General features: G+C 39.6%; 1 protein-coding gene across 1 annotated transcript in view; it reads left to right on the top strand.

The window, feature by feature from the left end:
- Positions 1–27500, top strand: part of NTRK3 (neurotrophic receptor tyrosine kinase 3) — a 217295-nt gene that overhangs the window by 93236 nt on the left and 96559 nt on the right. The window contains exons 4-7 of the mRNA XM_029284397.1: positions 9474–9542; positions 18677–18834; positions 24522–24664; positions 25857–25998. Of these exons, the coding sequence (XP_029140230.1) occupies positions 9474–9542; positions 18677–18834; positions 24522–24664; positions 25857–25998 (512 nt within the window). The remainder of the gene's footprint in view (positions 1–9473; positions 9543–18676; positions 18835–24521; positions 24665–25856; positions 25999–27500) is intronic.

Raw genomic sequence — 27500 nt, 5'->3', positions numbered from 1 at the left:
CCCTCTTAGCCTAGTCCAAGGCCAGGGAAAAGAGCCAGGTCTTAATAGCTCATACAAATAAAATTACGGGGAGGATCCTACATCTGTGCCTCCCTCATTTCTCTGCCCAAATAATACTTCTAATCGCAAAAAGATTGCTTGTCTTGACCTAGGAATTTCCATTATAAAGTTACAGTTTAACGTACAGAAAAATTACTCTTTGTCCGTACGTTTTCATTTAATTGGATGGAAAACGTAGTTAACCTCACTGAAGGATGTGTGAATACATGGTCTTTCATTACAAAATACTCTTTCTGGCGATCAGATTGACTTCCTGCTTTCCATGAAATCCAAGCAAACATTAAGACAGCACGAAGGAACTTCTCCCATTAGTTCCTTTTAGACTGGAACATCTGAGCAGAACTGGTGAGCTTCAGGGGAATAAGAAAGTGGTATCACACAGAAAACAGCATCAGCAGTAACCAGCACTCATCCTTTAAGTTCACAAATATTGAGAAATTTGAAAGAAATTCTCAGCCATCCAATTTGAGAAAGAGAGCCTTTTTCGTCAGGAGAACATGCTTGAGAAGTTGCAGAACAGATTTCAGCATAGCTATGAACAGCATTTGGCTGGAAGGAGCCTACATTTAGGATTTACCTGTATGAACCAGCATCTCAGATTGGCTTAAGAAGCCAATGGAAAACCAAGGGAGAAATTGCAATGTGCTTCCAGCTTACTTGAAAATGCCAGTCCTTCTTTACCCTTCTCTGACCTCTCCCAAACATTAAATGTGCTTGCTTTCTCTTGGGAAGGTAAGGCAATTGCAATTTCCATAAATATAGCTACTTATTAGGCATTCTCTCCGTTATTTCTTTGTGCAGAATAAACCTAAAAGCAAAACAAAGCAATATGAAGGAGCAGGTCATGCATACGTAATAATAATTAATTTAAGCCCTTCTTGTGTACTTCCTATCAGAATTTTTAGTTATTGCTGTCAGTTTGGTCTGTGTCCTTTTTTGTTTGCAATACAAATCCAGTAGAAATACCTAAGATGGAATGTTCTGTCAAACCCAGTATGTATCAATGCAGGCAAGAGCTTGCAACTATTGGCTCCGCTCCTATTAATTTATTAATTTATATTGAAAATGTCTGGACGACGTCTCCTAAACTACATCTCCTAAATGGCCCAGGGTGGATGGTGGATGTATAACTTTTATCTTTTTTTATATATACTAGCTGTACCCAGCCACGCGTTGCTGTGGCTCAGTCTGGTTAAATGGAAAAGAAGTGTGTTGCTTTTACGTCCAACAGATGGCGCTGTTTTTCAAAAAAAGCATGTTTTTACCTGTCACAGGTGTGACATCTATATAATAGTAGGTATACAAAAACACGCGCGTATTCGAATGCAACGTTGTGTCAAAATTTCAAAGCAATCGGTGAAGAACTTTCGGAGATTTAAGATTTTGAACAAACGAACATTTACATTTTTATTTATATAGATATATAAAAGTTTTATTAATTTTTAAGAATTACCATCTTTAGTGCTTAGTAAACAACATGTTGTTTGGGTTCAAATATTTAACGTTAACTTTTTCAATATAAATCTGTTCAATACTACACAATCCAGTATTTTTTTCCCCTGATCCTCCTTTCTTCTCCATATTTTTTCCATTTTCCCCTCATTACACCGTTACCATTTTTGGTACTGTTGTGGTTCCATCCTTGTGCATATAACCATCTAAAATCTAAATAAATAAAACCTTGCTGCAGTTACTGTATATAAATCAGTCTAGTTCCTACGGAGTTTTCAAGGACCCATTTCCTTTAAAATTGCAAACACTTTCCCGGTGAGATGGGCCTGTTGAAAGATTGGCCCTAAGCAACCTTTTAGCCCACAAAATTGGTCACTAGAATAAACAGAATAACAGAGGTGGAAGGGATTTTGGAAGTCTTCTAGTCCAACCCCCTGCTTAGGCAGGAAACCCTATACCAGGGGTCCTCAACCATGGCAACTTTAAGACTTGTGAACTTCAACTCCCAGAATTCTTCAGCCAGCAAAGCTGGCTGAGGAGTTCTAGAAGTTGAAGTCCACAACTCTTAAAGTTGCCAATGTTGAGGACCCCTGCCCTATACTATTTCAGACTCATAGCAATAGCACTTAGAGTTATATATCACTTCATAGTGCTTTACAGCACTCTCTAAGCAGTTTACAAAGTCAGCCTATTGCCCCCAACAATCTGGGTCCTCCTTTTACTTATCTTGGAAGTATGGAAGGCTGAATCAACCTTGGAACTTGTCAGGATCGAACTGCTGGCAGTGGGCAGAGTTAGTCTGCAATACTGCATTCTAATCACTGGGCCGCCACAGCTCAGTCCAATGGCCCACCAGCCTCTTCTTAAAAACCTCTAGTGATGGAGCACCTACAATTTCTGAAGGCAAGTCCTTCCACTGATTAATGGTTCTAACTGTCAGGAAATTTTGATGTATTTCTAGTTTGGTTTTCTCCTTCATTAGTTTCCATCCATTGCTTCGTATCCTGCGTTCAGAGGTTTTGGAGAATAATTTGACCCCCTCTTCTTGGAGAAGCAAATAAGAGGCATAAACAAGGAGTCAGACCTCTCCCCCCCCCCTTTGACTCCTTGTTTATGCCATCCTATTTTCTCCAACCAACTGTAGCTTAGCATGATTGAATTCTGTGGATCCACATTTGTAAGCGAAAAATGGCTTACAAATGTCACCTTACTTTCCTCTTCTCCTTATTTCCATATTTATGGAACGGAATAATGCATGGCTCCTGACACTTGGAGGATCCCAAGCAGTGTCTTTGTGAGGAAATGAGAGGGAGGGAGGGAGGGAGTGAGCCTCGCAGCCATGAAACACCACTTGTTCCATCCATTTAATAATGAATCCAGTTCTGCTAACTCATTCACTTTTTCCTGTTTGTGAGTGAGGGGAGCATAGAACTCCTGACAGACTTTGTTCACCATGCCCTTTGACAGGCATTGTCTTGGCTGAAGCCCGCAGAGTCTTTGTGCTGATTTATTGAAGTTTTCACTTTAGGCTATTTTTTGCAGAGACTAATCCACAGCAAGCACTGAAGCGCTGCTGCTTCCTGAGATGTGTTGGTGTACTTTTCAACATTTATTCGTAGGGGAAGAGAAAAAAAGGCAGCACTTTCTGTCTAAGTGAGGGAAAACATCCACCAAACTAGACGGGTTCAAATCGAATCAAATATCCTTATTACAGTCTTTGACCAGCCTTTATAATAAAAAGAATGCAACCAAATAAATAAATAAAGAAAGAAATAGTTTAAAAACAACTATTTGTTATTGGGGAAAGGGGAATAAAAAGGACAACAAAACATCATTACCTGATTAATTGGTTCAGTTGTATAAACCTGGTGAAGATATTTGCCCACTTGATATATGAGTGTAGGGTTAGAATCCCTTTCTGCAGGAAAGTGGGCAGAATTTAATGTGATCTCTGGTCCTCAAATTACAAATGGTCCTGAAATTACACTAAGATGGGTTACATGTGAACAACCAGTTCTCAATTCTCTCAAGGACTTTAAAAAGCCCAGCAGATTCTTGTCAGGGAGAGGATAGCTGAAGCATACGGTATGTGTCATGAGCAATGCATGCAATTTCCAATGCAAAACAGCACATCTTAACAGTTTACCTATCATCTCTAGGCCTAGCCATTTTTTCCTCAAATTCAAATTCAGAATAGAGCTGGAAGAGACCTTGAAGGTCTTCTAGTCCAACCCCCTGCTCAAGCAGGAGATGCTATACCATTCCGGACAAGTGGCTGTCCAGTCTTTTCTTAAAAACCTCCAGGGATGCAGCACCCACAACATCTGAAGGCAAGCTGCTCGAGTGGTTGATTGTCCTCACTGTCAGGAAGGTTCTCCTTCATTCCAGGTTGCTTCTCTCCTTGATTAGCTTCCATCCATTGATTCTTGTCCTGCCTTCTGGTGCTCTGGAAAATAAGTTGACCCCCTCTTCTTCGTGGCAACCTCTCAAATGCTGGAACTCTGCTATCATGTCACTCCTAGTCCTTCTTTTCTCTAGACTAGCCAAACCCAAATCCTGCAACCGTTCTTCATAGGTTTTTGTCTCCAGGCTTTTAATCGTCTTAGTTGCACTTCTCTGCACTTTTTCCAAAGTCTCAGGTCAAGTGGATTCACCCTTGTGTGTCATGCAGGACACGGCAATTCCCCCCACCCACCATCAACTCTGCATTGGACTACCACCAGGCGCTTGAAGAAGTTCACGTTACACTTCTAGTTTTATTCCAACCATGCTCTCTTATCATTGGCAGCTTTGTGCAACTTATCCTCCAAATCAGCTTTTTTTAAAAAAAAAAAAAAGCTGGCAACCTGTTATTAAAATGCACCGAGAAACTTGCCTGTGCACAAACAAACACACAGAAGTGTCAGCTCTGAAGTGAAAGGCAGCCATTGAGGAGAAGGCCTGCTTGAAGAGGGTGGGGAAGGGTCTTTGTTGTTGCTGATGTTCAAACAAACCCACCATCCCTAGGAGGAGAGGACGCTAAGGGCGCCTTCCTAGCAGGCATCATCTCCTACTGCCATTGCCTAGGACTGATCACAATAATATAGCTTGCAGCTTAATTACAGAGGCTCTTGTGGGTAAGTGTCATTAATGAGGCATCTGGCTTAATTTAGCTGAATAAAAATGCCTCTTAATAGTGGAGCCTTTCTTGCGGGCGCTTAATTGAGGGAAAAACAAACATGCCATTTCCCTTCACACTAAACTTCCAATTGCTCTGGATTTTCAAGGAGAAAATTCCTCTGGAAAATCTCAGAAGCTTGAAATAAAATGCAAACAAACTGTTGCCAGAGATCGGAGCACAGAGTACGTTCCCGCATGCCACCTGAGTGAGCGGTCCTTGTTTGTTTTCTACAGAAAATACATTGGAAGTGATTTGATATGGTTTGTTATAAGGTTTTATTTTCTTCATTCTTCTAGCTCTGACGCTGCCTATCTCCCTAGTTAGCAGCTAGCTGAATGCATGCGTACGCACATAGATATATCGTAAACAGGAAATGTGGAGAATCACTTCACAAAATTAGAAACCCTAGGATGCCGTTCAGAAGTATCAATGTGGATATCTCCCTTGATGGGTCTGTGCCCTACCTGATCTTTCACTTTTATAAAAGAATCAAGGAAAGCTGACAGCAGCTCTTTATTTTCAAGCGATTTCTAGGTTCTTCTAAGCATTCTTAAAATAAGTAAACAAGATGGACAGCCGGTTTGATTTGTTTGGAAGTGTGTCCACCTGCTTGGTAAAAGGATAAAAGAAAATACCAATAGTACAGTGTTTTTTGAATGATGGGGTTGATGCACACTCAATTGGTGCACTAGACCATACAATCATAGGACTGGGAGGGACCTCAGAGCTCTTCTAGTCCAACCCCATGCTCAAGACAGGAGACAACCTGTCAAATGGTTGTCCAGTCTATTTTAAAAACAAAACAAAACAAGAAAACAAAAACCCAGGGGTGGAGCACTCACAACTCCAGGAGGCAACGTATTTCATGGATTGTTCTTACTATCAGAAAATTTCTCCTAGGTTGGATGTTTCCTTAACCAGCTTCCACCCATTACAATTCAATTACAATTACAGTACAATTCCCACCCCCCATAAACAGTCATAAAGCACATTCCCCAATTAGCTTGAAGCGCTGGGCGTTCTCCCCAGCTCTCCAGCCCGCCAAAACGTTACCAGCTCTGGACCCAGTTTGTCCTTGGATTCCCACGGCAGAGTTATTATTGTTATGACTAACTGAACTCTCATCCCGATCCCCCCTCCCAGCACAACTAATTCTAAAAGCATAGAGAAAATGGCTGCATTTTCATCTGTTGTCAAAGCAAGAACATCCGATGTTAGCAGCGTTAGTAAATGTACATATGCATTATACATTGGATGGACTTCGAAGACCATAATGGTATAGTTTACATAGCACCTTAAACTGAACACACCACCTGATGACTTAGTGAGAACCTAATTTAAAAGTTAATGCTTGGGAAATGGAACAGAAAACAGTCAGGTGGACAACTTGATTCTTCTTTTCACAAAAACTTTCAGGACAGGCACAAAAACTTACTAGTTTGGGGCTATTTCTGCTTCCCTTCATCTCAGTCTTGCAGTCCCATCTCTGCAAACTGAGATCAAACTGTAGCTTCTTCCCCAATGCGTAGATGTTCTCCCTGAACAGGGAGACTTTGAACGCCGAAGACTTCCGGTCTCTCTGGATCTCCTGAGCCTTGAGCAGGACCCAGAGTAGCAGCTGGTGGCTTGGTGTGTGCAAAGAGTTAAATGGTGATCTTGTTGTGGGCTGTCATGGCCTCGGCTTCCCAGGGCTTGCTTCGTGACTCCCTCTCTCCTGGCTCCGAGCATTTCCTTTAACAGGCCGTGCCCTTAATGAGCCTCTGGGTTTCTTGCTCACGATTCACGCACCTTGCCATTTGTGGCAGCAAACAAGGTCACAACAAGAGGGCATTATAACATGCAGTAGAGCTGGGAAAGAATGGTGCTCAGGTGAAAGAGGGGAAGAACCCTGTGGCTTGTGTAACTCTTAGGAAGCATGTGTTGAGAGACACAGCGTGAGTGAGAGAACAGTGGAAATATGGATGGTTTGGGGAGAAATATAATATAGTACACATTGGCAATGCAATATGAATAAAGGGTTTAGATTAGGAAGCTGTCCATGTCTATGTACTGCAAGGGAGAGCAAGCTGATTCAAGCAGCACAATAAGTCATGTGTTTTTTTTTGAACAAGCCACAGTTGGCTTCAGATCATGTGCTAAGCTGCTGATCGTGGTTTATCAACCACTGTGGTTGGGTTCTCGTAATATGTTTCCCCAAACCACATTATGATTTCACACTCTTCCCTTATGCCAGAAACACTACAGATGATTCATATACAATCTGCTCAACGAAGCTACATAATAATTTTGCATCGTATGTACTGTATATCAAAGGAGTTCTTTGCTGTTCTGAATTTTATTCAAATCATAACGCCGAAGCATTCTTGCATAGAAGTATTACTGTTCTGGTGTATGTGTAAAACAACTTTGGGTCAAAACTTATAATATAAAGGGAAAATTTCAAGGGTATGTGTGGGACTGAATTTGAGATTTATCTAAATATTGAATGGAGTCCATTAGGGTTTACCTTTCTTCAGATGACAACAAAACAACAAGAATAACAATAATATTTTTTGACAGGCCCATTGGAAAAAAGTGTATACCATGGAAACTTGAACATTAAAAGAAGTATCAGTATAAGAACCTGGTAAACGTATGCTGAAAATATCTCTATGGGAGAGATATGAATATTTGTTTCATAAAAGAAAAAAAAATCTTCATGAATTTACATCAAATAGTAACAGAGTTAACACATTGCAGAAATTTGTGAATGAAAACGGGTGGGATTTCTTTAAGGCTATTTCTAAATAAATCTATAAAAAAGGCCAGTAAGGGAGTACCGTCCCCAATTTTTTTTTAATATTGTCTGGCATGCATCCTTACATCATATACTTAATGTTTTAAAATAATTATGTACAGAAGCCTTATATAATGGGTCAACAACAGCAAAGGTGTTTAAACTGACTGCATTGTGCAAATGAAATATCCTTTACTGTAATTTCTTTCTCTCCTCTTCCTTCTCTCCTTTAAACAATTTATTTCCCCAAAATGTCTTGGAGAAAGAGTAAAGGGGAGGGGCAGTTGGAGGATGCTGGCTTATAAATACTTCCTGGGGTAAATAAATTTCACACTTTAGGGGAGGAGTTATGCCTTTCTCAGCTGGAGTGGGGACTTTATGATAAAGTTGATCTCGGGTTGCCATGGCAACAGTCTTAGCGTGAATAACACAAAGATGCGAGAAACAATTTTAGGCATCTCTCTCTCTCTCTCTCTCTCTCTCTCTCTCTCTCTCTCTCTCTCTCTCTCTCTCTCTCTCTCTCTCTCATGTCATTATGGTCTCCTCTAGTTTTAAGATACTAAGGTTTGCGCTGGACTACACACATTGTAGTGTGAGAATCAGAAAGCCAAAGATCCTAGAAATATACTCCTCAACATAAAGTCTGCCCACAAACGTCTTATTGCTACAAGCAGGAACTTCTTGTTTTATGGAGAACATGTTTGCTTTCTACTTTTGTATGACTTTAATTACTGATGGTTAAATTGGAGAGTGAATATCATTGGGGTGATGTACGTAATTTACATTAATTGTTTTTTGTAACTTGCATGATGATGGCACTAAACAAATGATGTAATTGATGCACATTATATCATTCAAATGTCAGTTATGTTATTATGCAAATGAGCTATCACATAGCAAAAAATTAATCCATGCATGCAAAGTCTACGGAATTTAACAGTCTGGTAAACTGGTCTGGTTACTACGCCATATGATACCTTTACCCTACTGTATTATACCATATTATATTATATTATGCTCTATTACATTAATTTTCCTCATAGCTTTGCCTTTCTTGATTGGATTTACACATTTTTTTAAGCTATGATTTTGTTAACCATGATTTGTTAATCACAATGACTAGAATCACAGATAGCCCCAAGCCATAACTGAGTCATTTGACACCTAATGCTAAACACAAAGCAGATCACCTTGGTCAGTACTGTGATGTAGGAAACTTAATAATTATATTTGAATTAATGAAACAACCTTGAAGATTATGTTAGTATTGTCTCCTTATGAAGATTGAGAGAAGAATGAGTAAGAGAGAAAGGCTTAAAGATCATAAATGTTCATATTATATCCAGATATTTATATACTTTATGTGTTTACCCATTGACATAACTATATATTATTTATAATAGATAACTTTAGTTGTGAACTGTTATTACTGTCTATTGCTCATATATTGACAATGGATTAGGAGTAATGAAATGTACGTGAATTGCTTCCACTATCTGGAATAGTAAATGTTTCAGAATGAAATAGGTTTTGAAAAAGCCATAAAGTAATACATAGTTACTAATCTGGATAATTTCTATCAGTTGCTGGATTCTGATGTACAAATAAACAGATTCTGGATTATTCTGGATGTTCAATTCTGCTTTAAAAATGCAAAATGGCTGGAATATATGCTATTTTGATCAATATTTGCTTATTTACTGGCTCTACTCCCCTTTAAAATTAGATTGCTAATTAATCCTGGGAAATGGCAGCTACAGATTCTTCCTAATTTAATAGGCATCGCTATCCGTGCTCAGAGAGAGCATTTCACATACTGTCGATTTCCCCTCGACTTTATTGCTCTTATTTTAGGATGTAAATGGAAAGGGAATTCTGGTTTCATTCCAAACTTGTAATGTTTTCCATTCTAACAATTTTGTTTGTTTATTTCAACTTGCACTATCTGCTTGCAGAGGGGAATGAAGTTGCAAAGAGGAGGGGGGAGACTGATTAATTGTAAATCCTTTCTCTTTTCATCCCCAGAAATCTCTCAGGTAACCGGCTGACCACTCTTTCGTGGTTACTCTTCAAGACGCTGAGGCTTACGGAATTGTAAGTTTTCATGAATGAAGGCAAATATATGTGTCTCAGGATAATGAATTTGGGTCGGTCACCAGAACCAGAGATTTACTCTTCCAAACTTTTGGACTCATGCTGGAGCCCATCTTCAGGGAATTTCTCTCTACTGAAATATGTGCTTTGGGCTGTTCTGTGAGCTGTGTTTATGTGGTGCCTTCCTATTGGCTGATTGGTGTGTCGATGGCTGGTGATTGATACTTCCAATGTGATCTACCAGATCCCCTGAGTGATTGCCCAGGTGACTAGGACAAACAGGAAGGAAGCTAACCACCAGATTGCAAGAACACAAGCGAGTGATCAGATGAGAAAACTCAAACTCATTGGTAGCCTCACATTGCAATAAACAATGACATACAGTACATTCAATTTTGCAACTACTAAGACTGTTGGTCGAGCAGGCACAAAAACAGCCAGGGAAATGATTGAAGCCTGAGAAATGAGCCCCATGTCAGTTAACAGGAGTGCCGATTTACCACCAGCTTATCAAGTACTTAGGAGCCGAGGACTTGGCAGCGCAAGGAAACAACAGCCAATTGCCAGCCATCAACACACCAATCAGCCAATAGGAAGGCACCACATAAACACAACAACCCAAAGCAGTCATGTTCAAATCATATTGATTCAACTGGAGCATCGCTATAATATGAATGAATCCAAAAGCTCGGAAGAGTAAATCTCTGTAAGTTTTCATTCTACCTGCAAGTAGAAGGAGGAGAATCAGAAGGGATAATTAAAAAGGGGTGGCTGCAATGAAAAATGCTGGTGACATGTCATTGCCTCTTCTGAAATATGTCTTAAAAGTTTTCCCATTTGAAACAATAGCTAATCTGCAGATTCAATACATGGTAGAGCAGAAGCATTTGCCAACTTTGGCAATTTCTTGTGAGTGGACTTCAGCTCCTAGAACTCATATCCAATGGAATTCTGGCATTTGAAGTCTACCCACATGGAAACTTTTCAAGGTTGGGATATTCTTATGTAGAGGAGCCTCCAAAGCTTTTAAGTTGCCAAGAAACCCTCCCTACCAAATTGTACTAATTTTCAAAATGACAACAGGAGTGGATTATTCAAGGAGTGGAATTATCTGACCCACAGTTCAGAATAGCTCATCAGTCTGAAACAACTGAGACCTCTTTCTGCACCCATGAATTTTAGTAACCTAAAGTGGATCAAATTGCATTTCCTGTTGGAGGTCTAGACATCTGAATCAATTTGAAGGTTCAAATCATATTGATTTCAACTGGAGCATTTGACTAAATGAGACATCTCACATTCCTCTGTTCAGTACATAAGGAACTAATTAATTAGCTGTGTGAAACAGAGAACTAGTACAGTTTTGTGGTTAAAATGCTAGAACTAGGACTGGAAAGACCATGGTTCAAGGCCACTTTCAGTTATGGAAACTGGCTAGTTGACTTTGGACAAGCCTTTTGTCAGCAATTAAATATCTAATATAGACCCAGGAAAACCTTGACAAGTTCTTTGAAAGTAGCAGCTGATCCTTTCAGTGTATTAATCTGAGAAGAATTTACAGGATGTCATATGTTTCTGACTGTCTCCTAGAAAATTTTGCTCTTCTTTCTTGTCAAAGAGTCAAAGAGTTGGATATTTAAACTGCCATATACGAAATTACACTGGGTGCTCTCAGTCGGGTTACCCATAAAAGTAATTTAGCGCTGAAGCTAGAAATGGCAAATTTCCTATGCACTTTTTATTTTAAAAATGTATTGACTAATGATCTATTATTTAAGCTGGTCATAAGGCTAATCAATTAATAAACCGCTATTACTACTTCTACTGATCTACTACCGCTTCAAGTTATAACATGAATATTAATCTATGAGCCTGTAAATTGTGCAGGCTCATTCATTGCTTTGTTCGGTCTTTCTGATGAATCTCAAAAACTTTCTTGGAGATTCTCAGCGTCGGTTGGTAAAAAAATGTCTGTGCACCATCAAAATGAATCAGAGGCCGGATTCAGACCTAGCAAGTCCTGGGTTGCTTAATATTTTTTTTGCTGAAGAAATCATAACTGAGGATTTGCAGGACACTGTGGTTTAGAAAGCACCTACTTTTCTACATGTTCACAAATAAGTGAACATGTAATATGTAATACTGTAGTATCAAATAAGCAAACAAATAAAGGCAGTCCTCGACTTACAACAGTTCATTTACTGACCATTCAAAGTTACAACGGCAGTGAAAAAAGTGAGTTATGACCGTTTTTCATCCTTACGACTTTTGCAGCGTCCCCCAGGGGTCACGTGATCAAACTTCAGCCGCTTGGCAACGGGTTCATATTTATGACCGTTGCAGTGTCCCAAAGTCACGTAATCCCCTTTTGCGACTTTCTGACATGCAAAATCAATGGGGAAGCCAGATTCACTTAACAACTGTGTGGCTAACTTAACAGCGGCAGTTAATTTATTTAACAACGGTGGGAAGAAAGGGCATAAAATGGGGCAAAACTCAACTTGACAAATCTTTCCCTTAGCAACAAAAATTTTGGACTCAGTTGTGGTCATAAGTCAAGGACTACCTGTATATAAATGAAATAAACCTTTTTTTAAAAACATTATGTATATGCTTAGATTATATATGACCCTGTTTTCCTCTTGACCAAGAAAGATTTAAATACTGTAACTTAGCAAAACATAATAAATGCCTTTGATTAAGTCAAGCCACAGCAATGTCACTGTTGGTTCAGCTGGAACCTGAACTTCAGTGTATTGAATTTTGGGAAGATGTTGACTGGAATCTTACAAGATACCAAAAGCCGGCACTTTTTGTGCGATAGCCTTGGCTGTGTTTCTGACACAAGCCTGACAAAACAGAGACTTTTTGACCTCCTTTGTTGCTACAACTGAAACAGTATTCCTACCTCTGCAGAATGATAGTTTAGCATCTCCTTCAGGACCTGCCAAGTCCTTCAGGACCCAGCAGGTTTGTAGCCTTCTGAATTATAGATAAAGCATTCAGCCCTGCTCGGGAAGAATAAGCGGACATGAAATCAATGGAGTGGTGCCCTGGTAACCTGTTTTGTTGAGTTTTAGCCATAGTTGTGCATCAGAAATAAAAACATATATACGTTATGTAGGATTCATCCCAGAAGACCACAGGAATATCCCATTCATATCCCTTACCTGAGATCAATAAAACTGTAAATGAGGAGGAGGAGGAGGAGGAGGAGGAGGAGGAGGAGGAGGAGAAGAAGAAGAAGAAGAAGAAGAAGAAGAAGAAGAAGAAGAAGAAGAAGAAGAAGAAGAAGAAGAAGAAGAAGAAGAAGAAGAAGAAGAAGAAGAAGAAGAAGAAGAAGAAGAAGAAGAAACAATAACAACAACAACAACAACAACAAGGAAAGTCAGCCTGTAACCAACAATGCAAGCTTGGCATATTTCATTACTATTTTTCCTTCCTGTCGAGTGGTTAAATGAAGAAAAAGAGCAATTGGCCACATTGCATAGATAAAGCAATGCTCATTCCCAGGGAGGGCATCTGGCTAAAACGCTGACATTGGAATTGATCCTCTGTGCTAATGGCAGCATCAACATTTTCTTGTCTTGTTTCGGTTAATAGCTTGAAGGAAGAGAATTGGTTGGTGGCAATGGAGTTTTCAGATTGGATTTTAAGTGGATCCAGGGTTTACAGAACAGAGATACCAGGCCTGAGTGAGAGGGGTGATCTTTGCTAAAACGCAGCGCATATACAGTAGCTTTGTCCAGCTATTAGAGGAGCTCCGTATGAGGAGCTGATGGACAATAAAATAAAGTAGCGGCTTTGTTTTGCTTTTTAGCAATAGCAATAGCAACTTAGATTTATATATCGCTCCATAGTGCTTGGCAGCACTCTCTGGGCAGTTTGCAATGTCGGCATATCGTCCCCGAAAATCTGGGTCCGCATTTTACCAAGCTTGGAAGGATGGAAGGCTGAGTCAACCTTGAGCCTTTCAAGATCGAACTCCAGGCTATGGGCAGAGTTAGCCTGCAATATTGCATTCTAACCACTGCACCACCAGGGGGCTCTTTTTAGAAGCAAGGTCTGTATTGGTTCATAAAGCAGCCTTGAAAGGATGTTTTGAAGCTTTTAGAGCCATAATATATTCCTTTCTGCATTCAGGTTCTCTCTAATTATCACCCAAAATGTGTGGCTTTCTAAGGCTTGGTTAAACGTTCTTCCATTGCATAAAAAGGTTTATTTTTTTCTACCTTATTCTGAAGGTTCTGTAATTTTGTGTCTATGTGTGTTTAGAAATTAGTGGTTTTTAGTTTGCTATAATTATCTTGGCTTTGCCTGCGTGAGCCTAGTGGTTTAGACTCGCCAATGTACCGTAAAGTAAATATGTCTACCATTGGAAACACGGCTTCTATGTCCATTTTTTTCCCCACCATGCTATACTTTTCATGATTAAAACTTGCAGGTATTGGGATAAAAGCAGGGAGATAAAAGCATCTCTCCCCCATTATACTTTCTTAGTCCACTTAATTGGAGGAGTGAACACAGCTCTTCCATGGCAGAGCAATATCCAATATTCTGCCAAAATCTGTTTGTCATTTCTCATACTTTTTCTTCCTAAGTTGTTCTCCTTGGTTGTCAAAATATCTTCTTCTTGGAGCTATTAATAGTGGAACAACAGCAATACCATGCAGTTCAAAACAATACAATAATACAACAATAACAACAATAGTATTGATATTTTCTGTTGCACATCTGATCATGACTCTGAGTTCTCCCTTGCCATACACACTTCCCAATCTGAGAAAGTTCCTTACAGTAGTCTTCCCATTAGTATTTAATGGAAGGCAGGGAAGATAAGAATGATTGGAGAGAAATGTTATTCAGTTGCTAAGTTGTGTCTGACTCTTTGTGATCCCATCCTCCACTGCCTCCCGGAGTTTGCCCAAATTCATGTTCATTGCATCCAAGACACTGTCTAACCATTTCATCCTCTGCCGCCTTCTTCTCCTTTTGCCTTCAGTCTTCCCCAACATCAGGGTCTTTTCCAATGAGTCCTTGCTTCATATCAGGTGGCCCAAAGTATTGGAGCTACAGTTTCAGTACCTGTCATTCCAAACATCAGTAAGAGTTGATTTCCTTCAGGATTGATTGGTTTGATCTCCTTGCAGTCCAAGAGACTCTCAGCTTTAAATAAGAGAAGGAATAGCACCCCCTAATCATGAGAAACCTGTAACCTGTTATTTTTCTTTCAAACAAAATCATAAAAGCAAATGTATTTTTAGCAGACGCAAGAAGTGGTAGAAAACAAATTCAGGAGTAATGATCTTTTCAACCTTTATTCAACAAATGCCATACTCAAAAGTAAATAATCACTCCATGTTTCTGATAACAACCAAATCATAGCCCTTTGCTTCCTTGGAAGTCTTTAATCCTTCTTTGAACCCCATTGTAAAACAACTCTCCCTCCAAGCTTGTCCCATCTCCATCCTTTTTTCTTCACTACTCTTATACAAATTAAAATGCCACTCCAAACTCACTTGCCCTTTCCAAGAATACACTGTGCTGAATCACATCTCCTCAGGAGGAAATTTCCAGTCTGGGTCCAGCTCCAACTTCCGTGGTTCTTAAGCAGATGGCCGCAACGAAAGGAAAAAAATAACTCTGAAAAGGGTGCTAAGAATAGAACTAATTTACCCCCGCTTACACGGAAACTCTTTTGAATGTGTAATTTTTCTAGTTTCTTCTTTATTACTTTAGTCAAACTAGTGCAAAGCAAAGCAATTCTTCCTCCTCATGCATCAGGATTCAATCAATTTGATAAGAGAAAAATTTGTGATTGAACTTCTTTCTAATTCTTTAGCAGAATTCCCCTAGTTGAAGAGGGAAGCTCTTGATCTCACTTCCAGGGTGTGTGCAGAGTGTGACACAAGCAAGAAAACCACCCCTCAAAGTAAAACAGTCCTAAACAGTGGAACAGGCTGCCCATTCTCCTTTGCTCCATTCATTCGTATTTATTTATGTATCTATTTCTTTATTTATCCAATTCATTTGCTGCCCATCTCATGGTTCAAGGTGACTCTTCTGCGGATAGCCCTCGATTTATGACTATAATTCTGAGCTCAATTACAGATTGAGCTCAGAATTATAGTTGTAAGCAGTTGTAGTCATTAAACAGGTTGACAGATGACTAAACCTGAGTTTATCACATTTTTTTTGTGGCACTCATTAAGTGAACGCCATGTCATTAAGCAAATCCATTACACCTAATGAATTTTTTTCTTTTCAAAAACAGAAAGTAAATGCAGGAAACCAGCAAAAAAAAATATGTTTAAAATGTGGTCGCGTTACATCATCCGGTTTCCAAGCATCCATATTGCAATCATGTGACCGTGGGGGGGGGAGTGTGACCATTGTAACTTCAAAATTGGGTATCTTTTTGGGGAGGGGATCCGTCATAACGTCTGACAGTTGCTAAGCAACTGGCCATCAGCTGAAGACTACCTGAATGTGTGTCTTTTGAGAAGGAACTGCCGGTAAAGATGGCTAGTATTTTCTCAATGCTTTGTGAGGTAGAGAAGATCTTCTCCACAGCACAAACTAAGTGTGGAGGTGAAACACAGGCAGTCCTTGACTTACGACCTCAACTGGGCCTCCAAATTTTTGTTGTTAAGGGAGACATTGGTTAAGTGAGTTTTGCCCCATTTCACGACTTTTCTTGCCACAGTTTGTTAAGTGAATCCCGGCAGTTGATACGTTAGGAATCCGGTTCGTAAGCGAATCTGGGTTCCCCGTTGACTTTGATTGTCAGAAAGTCGCAAAAGGGGATCACGTGACCCCGGGACAGTGTAATCCTTGTTACATCGTTGCCAAGCCTCTGAATTTTGATCACGTGACCACAGGGATGCTGCGAAGGTCGTAACTATGAAAAACGGTCATAAGTCACATTTTTCAGGGCCATTGTATCTTTGAACAAACTGTTGTAAGTCAAGGAGTAGCTGTAGATCAGTCCTGCCACATTGAATGCAGTGTTAAGCGAAGCACTTCCCTTTCGCCCTCTCCTTATATTTACTTAGGAGGTGGCCAAGGGATATATGTTAAAAAAAAGAAGAAGAAACTCAACATTGGTTAAGTCCCAAAGGAGCAGAACACTAGTACACTATTAAACATGTGCTATGTCCAGTAAAAAGCTGGGAGTTAATTTGCACAAAAGCCCCCTTAAGTATTGCCATTAGCTGCATTATACTATCGATACTGCTAGGCCAAGCCAATGGAGGAGTCCCTTTTCTTCAGCATGGGGCTTTTACATTATTCATAGGAGAATCTCATGCATTAGGAATGATCCGAAAGGCTGTGTTATATTACTTACAGTTCTGCTTCTATAAGGGTTGCAATAGCAGCTCTCCCTAGCAGGCCAGTTTTAGGGGAAAGTATTTATAATATCTTTATTTTTCACTTTGGAATTGTCTACGGTGCTAAGTCCATGCGTAAATTCAGGGAGGTAGGAAAAAACCCTTGCAAGGACAATTGCTACAGGGCAGAACATAGACTTGGCAAGCAAAGGGAACGAGGCTCCAAAATTATGGGATTCCTCCAATTAAAACCATGTTTCTCAAACTTGGCAACTTGAATAAGTATGGATGCTCATAGTATAAGCCCCAATTAGGATCGTCAGCCAGATGGATGCATTTAGTACCGTATTTTCCCGAATATAAGCCCTAACCAGGATAGAATAGAATAGAGCTGGAAGGGACCTTGGAGGTCTTCTAGTCCAGCCCCCTGTTCAAGCAGGAGATCCTATACCATTTCAGACAAGTGGCTGTCCAGTCTCTTCTTAAAAACCTCCAGTGATGGAGTGCCCACGATTTCTGGAGGCAAGCTGTTCCATTGGTTAATTGTCCTCACTTTTAGGAACTTTCTCCTTAATTCCAGGTTGCTTCTCTCTTTGATCAGTTTCCAACCATTGTTTTTGGTCCTGCCTTCTGGTCTTTTGGAGCAAAAATTAATATAAGACCTGGTCTTATTTTCAGGGAAACATGGGTAAAGAAAATGAGCCAACTTGGCCACTGTTTTTGGTTTCCTGTCATTCCTATTATTTTTAATATTATTTCTGCTTCTTTTTGAACATTTCACCAGTATTCAAATACTCTGTTTTGGCTTCTAGATGCCCGCAAGAGATCTACCAGCATTATCTTTTTGCATGGAAACTGTAAATTCTTAAGGGAAAGCAAATATACTTTCAGGCATACAGCAATACTGCTAGTTGTAAAATATCAATAATAATAATAATAAATATCAGTATATAAAATGTAAGTGTCTTTTAAACAGAGTACATTAAAACATCAGCATTGCCAGCTGGGTCAATGAGGTCAAACAGTATACAAAGCTGGCTGCTTCATTCAATTAAATTGCATGATGGCTTGCAAGTTGCCTCATCTCCCTAAGCAGCAGGAGCTCATAGTCAATGCATTAAGACAGGGGTATTATGGATAGAGTCCTGAATTTATTGAGCATGTCTGGGCAAGGAGAAGAGGAGACAAGCTAAATGAAAACTCATGATCCCTCCATGACCTTATGAATGTCAAGGTGTTTAGAACAAGAAACAGGAGATATTTCAAAAGGGGGGAAAAAAGCTATGACTTAAATTCAGTAAAGATAATTCAGTAATGATGGTCTCATTTTGATCCTCCCCTGTACTGTTATCGGCACACTAAGCTAGTAATGGCTGTGAGGTTTCCCATAGAATCCAATAGATTAATCAACTGAAGTTTAGTTGATTAATCTGAATCATTGTTGATTAAGAAGAGATTGGACAACCATTTGTCTGAAATGTTATAGGGTTTCCTGCTTGAGCAGGGGGTTGGACTAGAAGACCTCCAAGATCCCTTCCAACTCTTGTTATTCTATAGCACAAATGAAAAATTCTAAAATTTTCTATGGAGAATGTCAATCAATACCTATCAATACCTGTCATAAAGTTAGGTTTACTCTCATGGGGGTAGATGCTAAATGAATCAGATTTTTACATTATCATCACCTTCATGTCATATCTGAACTGGGCTATAGATCTACTTTCTGCCCATCTCTCCATTTGGGTATTTTGCCTTCCTTTCGCTTCTCTTTTCTCACAGTCTAAACTTTCTCTTTCTACGCAGGAAGTTGGAAAATAATATTTTTAACTGCAGCTGTGATATCCGTTGGATCCAGCTGTGGCAGGAGAGAGAAGAAGCCAATTTGCAGAACCAGGACTTGTACTGCACAGGCATGGAGACCAGCCACATACACATACAGGAGCTGAATATCAACCAGTGCGGTAAGGAAGTGTATATAATTGGGTACCTGTTGATCTTCCAGCATTGTTATCTTTCCTTCTACTTCTGATATTCAGGCTTTGAGTCATTGCTCATGTAGACCAAATAGCACCATTACCAATGCAGAGAGGATCAGCATGCTCAAATAACTCCACAATTGCAGGAATATTGGTGTGTGTGTGTGTGTGTGTGTGTGTGTACAGAGTTGTAATTACTGTGCCTGAAAATCCAAAAATACTGCAGTATATGGGTTTGCAAGGGCTCATGCAATCCTGATTACGTCTGGAAAACTGGGGAGAATGGCAAATGAGTGGGGTGCAGTGATTATTATTATTTCTTGCTAATTATTACTGAGTGATATACATTGGTGAATAAGCATTACAAAATTGAAGTGCATAGAGAATTATTAATTTTTTCAAGAGACTAGGAGAAAAATCTGCTCTAGAATAATTAGAGAAACCTTTTTTCCCCACATCTCTAATTGATTCATTGATTGCATCAATGAACTTCTGGTCCATTTTCATTTCACGTACATTCATCCCTAGTTGGGCCCATTTATTCTCTCTCTCTCTCTCTCTCTCTCTCTCTCTCTCTCTCTCTCTCTCTCTCTCTCTCTCCCTCCCTCCCTCCCTCCCTCCCTCCCTCCCTCCCTCCCTCCCTATCTATCTATCTATCTATCTATCTATCTATCTATCTATCTATCTATCTATCTATCTATCTATCTATCTATCTATCTATCTATCTATCATCTCTCTCTCACACATAAATATGAATTTCTAAAATACATAACTTAAAATATCTTTTACTCTTTTTATTTTTGAGCTAAGAACTTCCCTGGGATGTTTGGACGCATTCAAAGCAGATTAATAAATGAATTTGGATCTGCCCATTTCTCTAGGAAGTACAATTCAGATCAATTTCTTCTCCCAAGTTCAAATTCCTCAAATAACTTTCTGTCTAATCTGCACATGTATACACTGATGTGCTTATGCACACTGTTGCTATCTTTTATTTTTGTAGTAGCAGTTGCAGCTTTTCCCTGGTCCTCTCATCAGCGTATCTTTGGCTTTATCACCTTGTGTGTCAGCCAAACCTATTTATTAGGAATCTCCTGAGATTTTGAACAGCTGCATCTTTGTGGCTGTCTTCCGTATATTCTAGAGTTGCATGTGGCTTTCTTTCTTTTTCTTCCTTTTTTTTTAAAAAAAAGAACAGATGGAAAAGATAAGAACCAGAGCATCAATGATATACATGGCTACCAGTTTCATTTATTTTCCTCCGGGTAAAAGTCCTCACATAGCACTTGAATAATACATAAGGAGAAATGCTCCTGAAATTATTGCCTTCCAGATTTGTCCCCCAGATCTTGGAATTCTACACTGCCTGGTCTTAATTCCAAAGTGAAACTAATGTACTGTGGATCCACCCATAGTGGATGACTTTCAAATATTCAAATACTATATATATCTCAGCTTATGCATCAAACAAAAAGCAAAACAGAACTGAATAAGATGAGAATTCTTGGTGCAAGAATTAAGATTCCTTCCTTCCTATAAAGGTTCAAATTACATTTTGATGCTCGTGTCTGTCTTTCTTGCTTAATTAATATTAATCTTGGGTAGATTTGTATCAGGACCAGGAAAGTTGTAACTCTTCTGACTCAGAGTAAAATACTAATTAAAATTATGACCGAACTATGTGCTTTTGGAAGTAGATGGAAGGATATAGATATTAGATGCTAAATACTTGAGAACATGCACATGTGTGCATTTCTATGGCAATGAAGGCTGGAGGTAGCAAGAAGGAAAACAAGCATCCTGGGAGAAAACAAGGATCATGTAAGAGAAGGTCAGGCAGAGCTGGGGGTGGAGGTGGAATTAAGCAAGTCATCAGCCTAGAGTCCTTACATTCCCACAAATGGTTTAAGTCTAACCCCTATTGAAATCCATTTACCCTTATCTGACACCAATTTAGTCTTGCACTTTAGTTGATTCAATTCTTATTTATAGGCTTGAGCAATAAATCTTCTGAACTGCAACTTAATGTAGAGTCCTGACAGATCATTATGTAAAATAAGGGCATATAGCATCCACAGTCCAGCCTGAAAAGCAGATTACAGTCTGTTATACTGAAAGAGTGACAAAATTAGCAAGACTGTCATTTTTGTATGAAAGACCATATTGAAAAGGATAGACTACCCTAGATTGGGATTGACTGCAGGGGTGGTGATTTATTACAAATATGTCCCACTCTTTTCTCTGTGTTAGTTTTACAGTTTGCTGATATGATAGAATAATAACATTTGTTGTTGTGAATTCAGTATTTAAACTTTTGAACCCATGGAAATATATATGATGACATTCCTAGAGTCTGTAGAAGCTGATCTTTGTTACTAAAAGTGTTTACCATCGGCAGTAAAAATATCTACTCAAGCCAAGTCCTTGACTTTCCCATGAGAGCTGTTGAGTGCAGTTTCAGTTCTTAAAAAGAGAAAATAATTTCAGTAGCCTTCATGTTACCCTTGACAATGATGAAGTTCCAAGTAAGCATAGCTTTGATAGGACCAGATTAATTCTTGCTGTTGCACATGGAAAACAGAGAACAATATACTGAAAAACCTGTCTAGGTTCAAGTCAAATGAAAAGAGTTTCCATTTGTTTTGTTTTGCTTTGATTTGATTTGCTGGGGAGCAAAAGCAACACCATCAAAGTTGTGAGGAGAGCCATTCTTAAGCATGAAAATAGGGGATGATAGTAAAGAGATCTCTGTTGCCAAGGAAACTGTTTCAATTCAAGTATCTTAATTCCAAGGACACCCGTATCTTCCCGTTTCAATTTAAATTAAGAGAAAAAGAGATTCGTGCTTACATCTCTTTGGTATATTATATTGCTGACCAGAATTCCAGTACAATATTTCCACCAGAGAGCCATTTAATTTGATTTATGAGAATTTGTTTTCGCATATTATTTCAAAGAAGATATGTTTTTTGGGGAGGAAATCATAAATGTTTAAAGTTGGAAAGGACCATTTAAGACCACTGAATCCATAGCAAAGGTGAACGGGGAAAACATTACTTGCTGTAACCTGGAGTGGATTTATGAACATTAATTTCCTAAGCAAGGTAATAAATTTCAATCTCTGCCTGCCCCTGTAGTTCTCTCCAAGACAACTGGAAGGCAAGCTCTCCTTGCTTAGATACTTCCACCTTAATTGGAGTTCTTCTTGCTTGTATGAAAGGGATTCTTAGCTTTCTCTAGCCAAGCTTGTGTCTCCATGATTGAGTGGAAGCTAGCTTACTAAACTCTAATCTCTATAACTCAGGTTGAACTCTGGAGTCCCTGGTGTTCCCTGAACCTGATGATTTCTTGGAGATGTTTCATTATCTAGCTGGGTAACGTCGTGGATGATAGACTAGCACTAATGATGTTACCTAGTTAGGTAATAAAACATCTGCAAGCAAATAATCAAGCTTAGAGAACACCAAGGACTCCCCAGTCACTAAATTATTCTCTCTACTTCTCATACTCAAGCTGTGATGGATGCTGTTTAGACAGTCAAAATGGCACCCCCCACCTGGAAGAGAAGAGGTATCAGTTGATCTGGAGACTTCAAAGAAAAAAAAATAACAATTATTTAGGGAGGAAACATGTAAAAGGAGGAAAAAGGTGATTGTAAAGCAGTTTAATAGGAACTGAGCATGTCGAGTTGCTATGGAAACATGATTGAGATGTGTGTGTGTGTTAAAATGCAGGAGAAAAAAGTGGAACAGAGTTCTGGACTCCTGCATGGGTTGCACTCTTTCTAAAATATATTGTTGAAGTTTCTCTCTGTATGTATGTATGTGTCTGCCCGTCTATTAAGAATGAGTGGAGCTTCAAAAGGAAGCTTCAGTTGGTCATAAAACATATCCTCAAAGCAAAACAGGGTAGGCAACCTTGGCTCTTTTATGACTCTTGGACTTCAACTCCCAGAATTCCTGAGCCAGCCATGCTGAGGGGAAAGGGAGAGGTTTCCATGCTGAGCCATGCTGGCTCAGGAATTCTGGGAGTTGAAGTCCACCAGTCATGAAGGGGCCATAGTTTCCCCATGCTGGCTGAGGAATTCTGGGAATTGAAGTCCACAAGTCATGAAGGGGCCATAGTTCCCCCATACTGGCTGAGGAATTCTGGGAGTTGAAGTCGACAAGTCATGAGGGGGCCATAGTTCCCCCATGCTGGCTCAAGAATTCTGGGAGTTGAAGTCCACGAGTCATAAAAGAGCCAAGGTTGCCTATCCCTGACATAGGGGAATAGTTTCTAAAGAATGGGGTGAAGAAGCTATGGTGTTTTGCTTTGGCCATGTACAGATAGTCTTTGACTTACGACTACAATTGAGCCCAAGACCTTTGTTGCTAAGCAAAACAGTTGTTAAGTAAACCGCTTGCAGTTGTTAAATTGGTAACAGGGTTGTTAAGTGAATCTGGCTTCCCCATTGATTTTGCATGTCAGAAGGTTGCAAAAGGGGGTCACATCACTTTGGGACACTGCAACGGTCATAAAGATGAACCAGTTGCCAAGCATCTGAATTTTGATTGTGTGACAGAGATGTTGCAATGGTCATAAATGTGAAAAATGGTCATAAATCATTTTTCCAGCGCTGTTGTAACTTTGAACAGTCACTAAATGGCGGTTGTCGGTCAAGGATTAGCTGTAAACTATGGAATCTGTGCACCTTACGAAGAATGGCAACAGTGAAAACAGGTGTTATGCATATTTTCACAGATGGTGAATTTGCACAAACATTTCCCAGAAAGCTTTAGAAAAGCCACCCATGGTCCCCGAGAAAACTCAATTTGACATTCACTGTATCAAGAATTTAATCTAGGACAGATGTGACTTTAAGATCAGCCACGTGTTTTGCTGCTGCTTCTCCCCTCCCCCGCTTTTTTTTCCAGGCCTCTTAATTATTTTGCCTGATGAAGAGTTATTGGTAATTTGACAAAGTTGCACACTTTGTGATAGTTCCCAGAAGACCAGCCTAGTTAGTTTGCTTTAGTAAATAATGATTCCTTTATTTATAAAAATTTATTCTCCTACAAAGAGTCTTGTGTACCTTAAAGGAATGCTTCATGGAGCCAACTGTCACATCAGGTTTGCATCTATGGATTTTTAAAACAATGTTTATCGTAGCCAAGATGGCTATTATTGCTATATGTGGAACATTCTATAGCCTTCTAACTATCAGCTTCTAATTCTTATTAATCCTTATGTGAAAAAAAGGTTTTAGCTCAATTTTTGGATTGAATGTGTCTGGATGGACTCCAGCTGTACATTTTTCTTTATGAGGAGTCTTGAAAAAACAAAGATCCAATAGCATTCACTGCCATTTCTGTACAGTGGTTAAGAAGGAAGACAACTCTACTGCGGTTGTACATAATTGCGAACATAGTGTACTGCAATATGTCCAGCATCTCTTACCTAAACAAGGATTTCCAGTACAAGGGTAGTAGAAAAATAAATTTTCTCCCTGAGACATATCGACGTTGTAGAAATACGGGAAGTATAAAATACTTTAAGTCTCCCCAGACTCTCAATTTACAACATTGTAAGTTAGATTAGGCTTAAAACCAGGTTAGGAAAATGAGGGTTGTAATTTATGTTGATCTGCTTTGGTTAAACATCCCTTGTTGATGTTGGCTGGCTTCCTCCAGATTTGCCCGAGATCAGTGTCAGCCATGTGAATCTGACCGTCTGTGAAGGTGAAAATGCTGTTATCACATGCAATGGGTCCGGTTCTCCTTTGCCAGATGTTGACTGGATTGTGGTCAACCTGCGCTCTATCAACACGCATCAGGTAAGAAGCTAAAGTTAAATCGAAACATGGAAAACTGACAACATAAAAAGACTTAGTGGTCCATCAAGTCTGCACTTTGAGTTCGTTTTCCTTCCTTCCTTCCTTCCTTCCTTCCTTCCTTCCTTCCTTCCTTCCTTCCTTCCTTCCTTCCTTCCTTCCCTCCCTCCCTCCCTCCCTCCCTCCCTTCCTCCCTGTCCTTCCTTCCTTCCTTCCTCCTTCCCTCCCTCCCTCCCNCCTCCCTCCCTCCCTCCCTCCATCTCTTCCTTCCTTCCTTCCTTCCTTCCTATTATTTTGTTATTATTATTATTATTTTTGTTGGATGATGGACATGTGTTTGGTCCGAGCATGTTTAAACTCAGTTACTGATGTTTGACCCACTACCTCCTCTGGAAGTTGGTTTCAAGCTTCCACTACTCTTTCTGTAAAGTGACACTTCCTAACATGACTTCTGAACTTCCCTCCTGTCAATTTGAGGTTATGCCCCAATGTTCTTGATTTTTGCGTAATAATAACGACGCTCCCTTGCTTCCCCCCCAAAAAAAGAATTTCAAACAATTATTCTGCCTACCTGGAGAATCATGTCAAAGGTTTTTCTTTCTTTCATCCTTTAATTTCAGACGGCTTTGGGTAATTTATAAAAAGTTTAATGTTGTGCTTTAAAGCAGTGTCCTCCAATCTGGGTGCTTTTCAGATATATGGAACATACTGGTAGTCCTCAATTTATAGCCACAGTTGAGTCCAAAATTTCTGTTGCTAAGCAAGACATTTGTTAGTCAATTTTGCCCCATTTTATGACCTTTCTTGCCACAGTGAAGTGAATCCCTGTAGTTGTTAAGTTAGCAACACGGTTGTTAAGCAAATCTGGCTTCCCCCATTGACGTTGCTTGTCAGAAGGTCACAAAAAGAGATCATGTGACTCCAGGATACAGCAACAGTCATAAAGTATGAACCAGTTACCAAGCAGATGAATTTTGATCACGTGATTATGGGGACGCTGCAACGGTCGTAAGTGAAAAAAACAGTCATAAGTCACTTTTTTCAGTGCTGTTGTAACTTTGAACAGTCACTAATAAACAAACTGATGTAAGTTGAATCTCATCTATTTGGGCAAGGCTATTCTGGGACATTCAGTCGATGTGGGATCAGTTCTTTTTTATTTTATGCTAACTATCTTTCTGCTGGTGATTTTCAGACAAATGCCAACTGGACTAATGTTCATTCCATCAATTTAACCCTGGTGAATGTAACCAGTGAAGACAATGGGTTCCTGCTCACATGCATAGCTGAGAATGTGGTAGGAATGTCTAATGCCAGCGTACTCCTCACTGTATACTGTAAGTCAATGCGGGGGGAGAAGAGATGGGTTCAAGGAGGGGAAATCCTGTTATGGGAGGTTTTTGTGCACTTTTCCTGAGTCAGAAGTTAGCTGGAGAATTTTTCCTTTAAAAAAAATGTGTGTGTATTGAGACCTGGGACATTTCTTTCAAGTATGTTGAGATTTTTCCAGGATTTATTAGGATGAAAAATGGAAGAGCAATATTAGTACTTACAATGGCCACTGCTTCTTTCAGCTTACAACACAGAGTAAGGTGGCCCTTGGATGTTGTGGAACTACAATTCCCAGCATCAGAAATCAATCCAACATTAAGCCTACTTCCAACTGGGATTTCTGGGAGTTGTAGTTAAGAAACATCTGGAGGACCTCAGATTCTTCATCCCAACGTAGACTTAATACAACTTCACTCGGCATATTAATGAAATTCCCAGTGCAGCTGTCAGACTGAAAAAGCATCGCTCGCTTCTAATAGTAATGGCCTGCTGATTTGGGCAGCAAGTAAAAATTAAAAAGATGCATTAAGCTGCCAGTAGATTTCAAATGCACAAGTAGCTTCACTTTTCCTTCTTGAAGCTTCTCTTGTGGCATGCTAACTAGTCCACTGTGGATTTCAGTCTGAGAATTTGACAGTGAAGAGGCTTATATTTGGGTGAAGGCTCTGACATTTGAACGAGATGAGTCATATCTTTGGAAATCCGTGCTAATATGCATGTACTTACGTGCCTTTCTGGATCATGTGAGTGGCAGAAAATGGCTTATCTCTATAGAATGCCCATGGAGTCCTGTACAGTCTGTGTTTATACACAGTAGTATAAATGTAGATTCCTACCCGTGTGTAGCAAGAAAACAATAAATGAAATATTGAAAAGGATCTGAATGGTCCATAATATTGATAGTCCTATCAAATGATTTAAAGCTGCATTATGTAAACTCAGTTGATTGCATACACCAAACTCTACTGAAATATTTAAGGGATGGGCTTCTTCCTTGTTGGGACTAGGCCATGGTTTGTTTACATCCACATTGTTTACATTTACATAGATTGCAAGAACTGCTGGAAACAGGACAGTGTTGGCAATTTTTCCATGATTTTAAAATGCAATATTCTTTTCTTATTTCTGTACAAAACCTGCAAAAGAAAGGTGGGGGAGTCTGTGGGTTTTGCCCCTTAATTTTGGTAACCCAACCTTGGAGGAAGATATGTACCCTTTAGGCCACGGCATTGCCCACCCTTGCAGTATATCATCATGCTATAATTTAAAGAGTTTGAAGTCTTTGACTCCAGGTTTATTTTCTCTATTTTCTGTTGCATTGCTCATAAAAAATCAAGCAAGTTTCATATCATATATAGGCTACAGCTTTCCCAGCCTATATTATCAGGAGCTGAGCTGTTTGCCATTCAGGGAAATTTAGATGCAAAGCACCCCCAACTTTGTACCCTTCCTTCCTTCCTTCCTTCCTTCCTTCCTTCCTTCCTTCCTCCCTCCCTCCCTCCCTCCC

The sequence above is a fragment of the Protobothrops mucrosquamatus genome, unplaced genomic scaffold, assembly GCF_001527695.2.
Source record: "Protobothrops mucrosquamatus isolate PMUCROS unplaced genomic scaffold, P.Mucros_1.0 scaffold567, whole genome shotgun sequence".
Taxonomy (NCBI): Eukaryota; Metazoa; Chordata; class Lepidosauria; order Squamata; family Viperidae; genus Protobothrops; species Protobothrops mucrosquamatus.
Note: the sequence above shows the minus strand (reverse complement) of the source record. Positions and strands in the feature narration are given on the sequence as shown.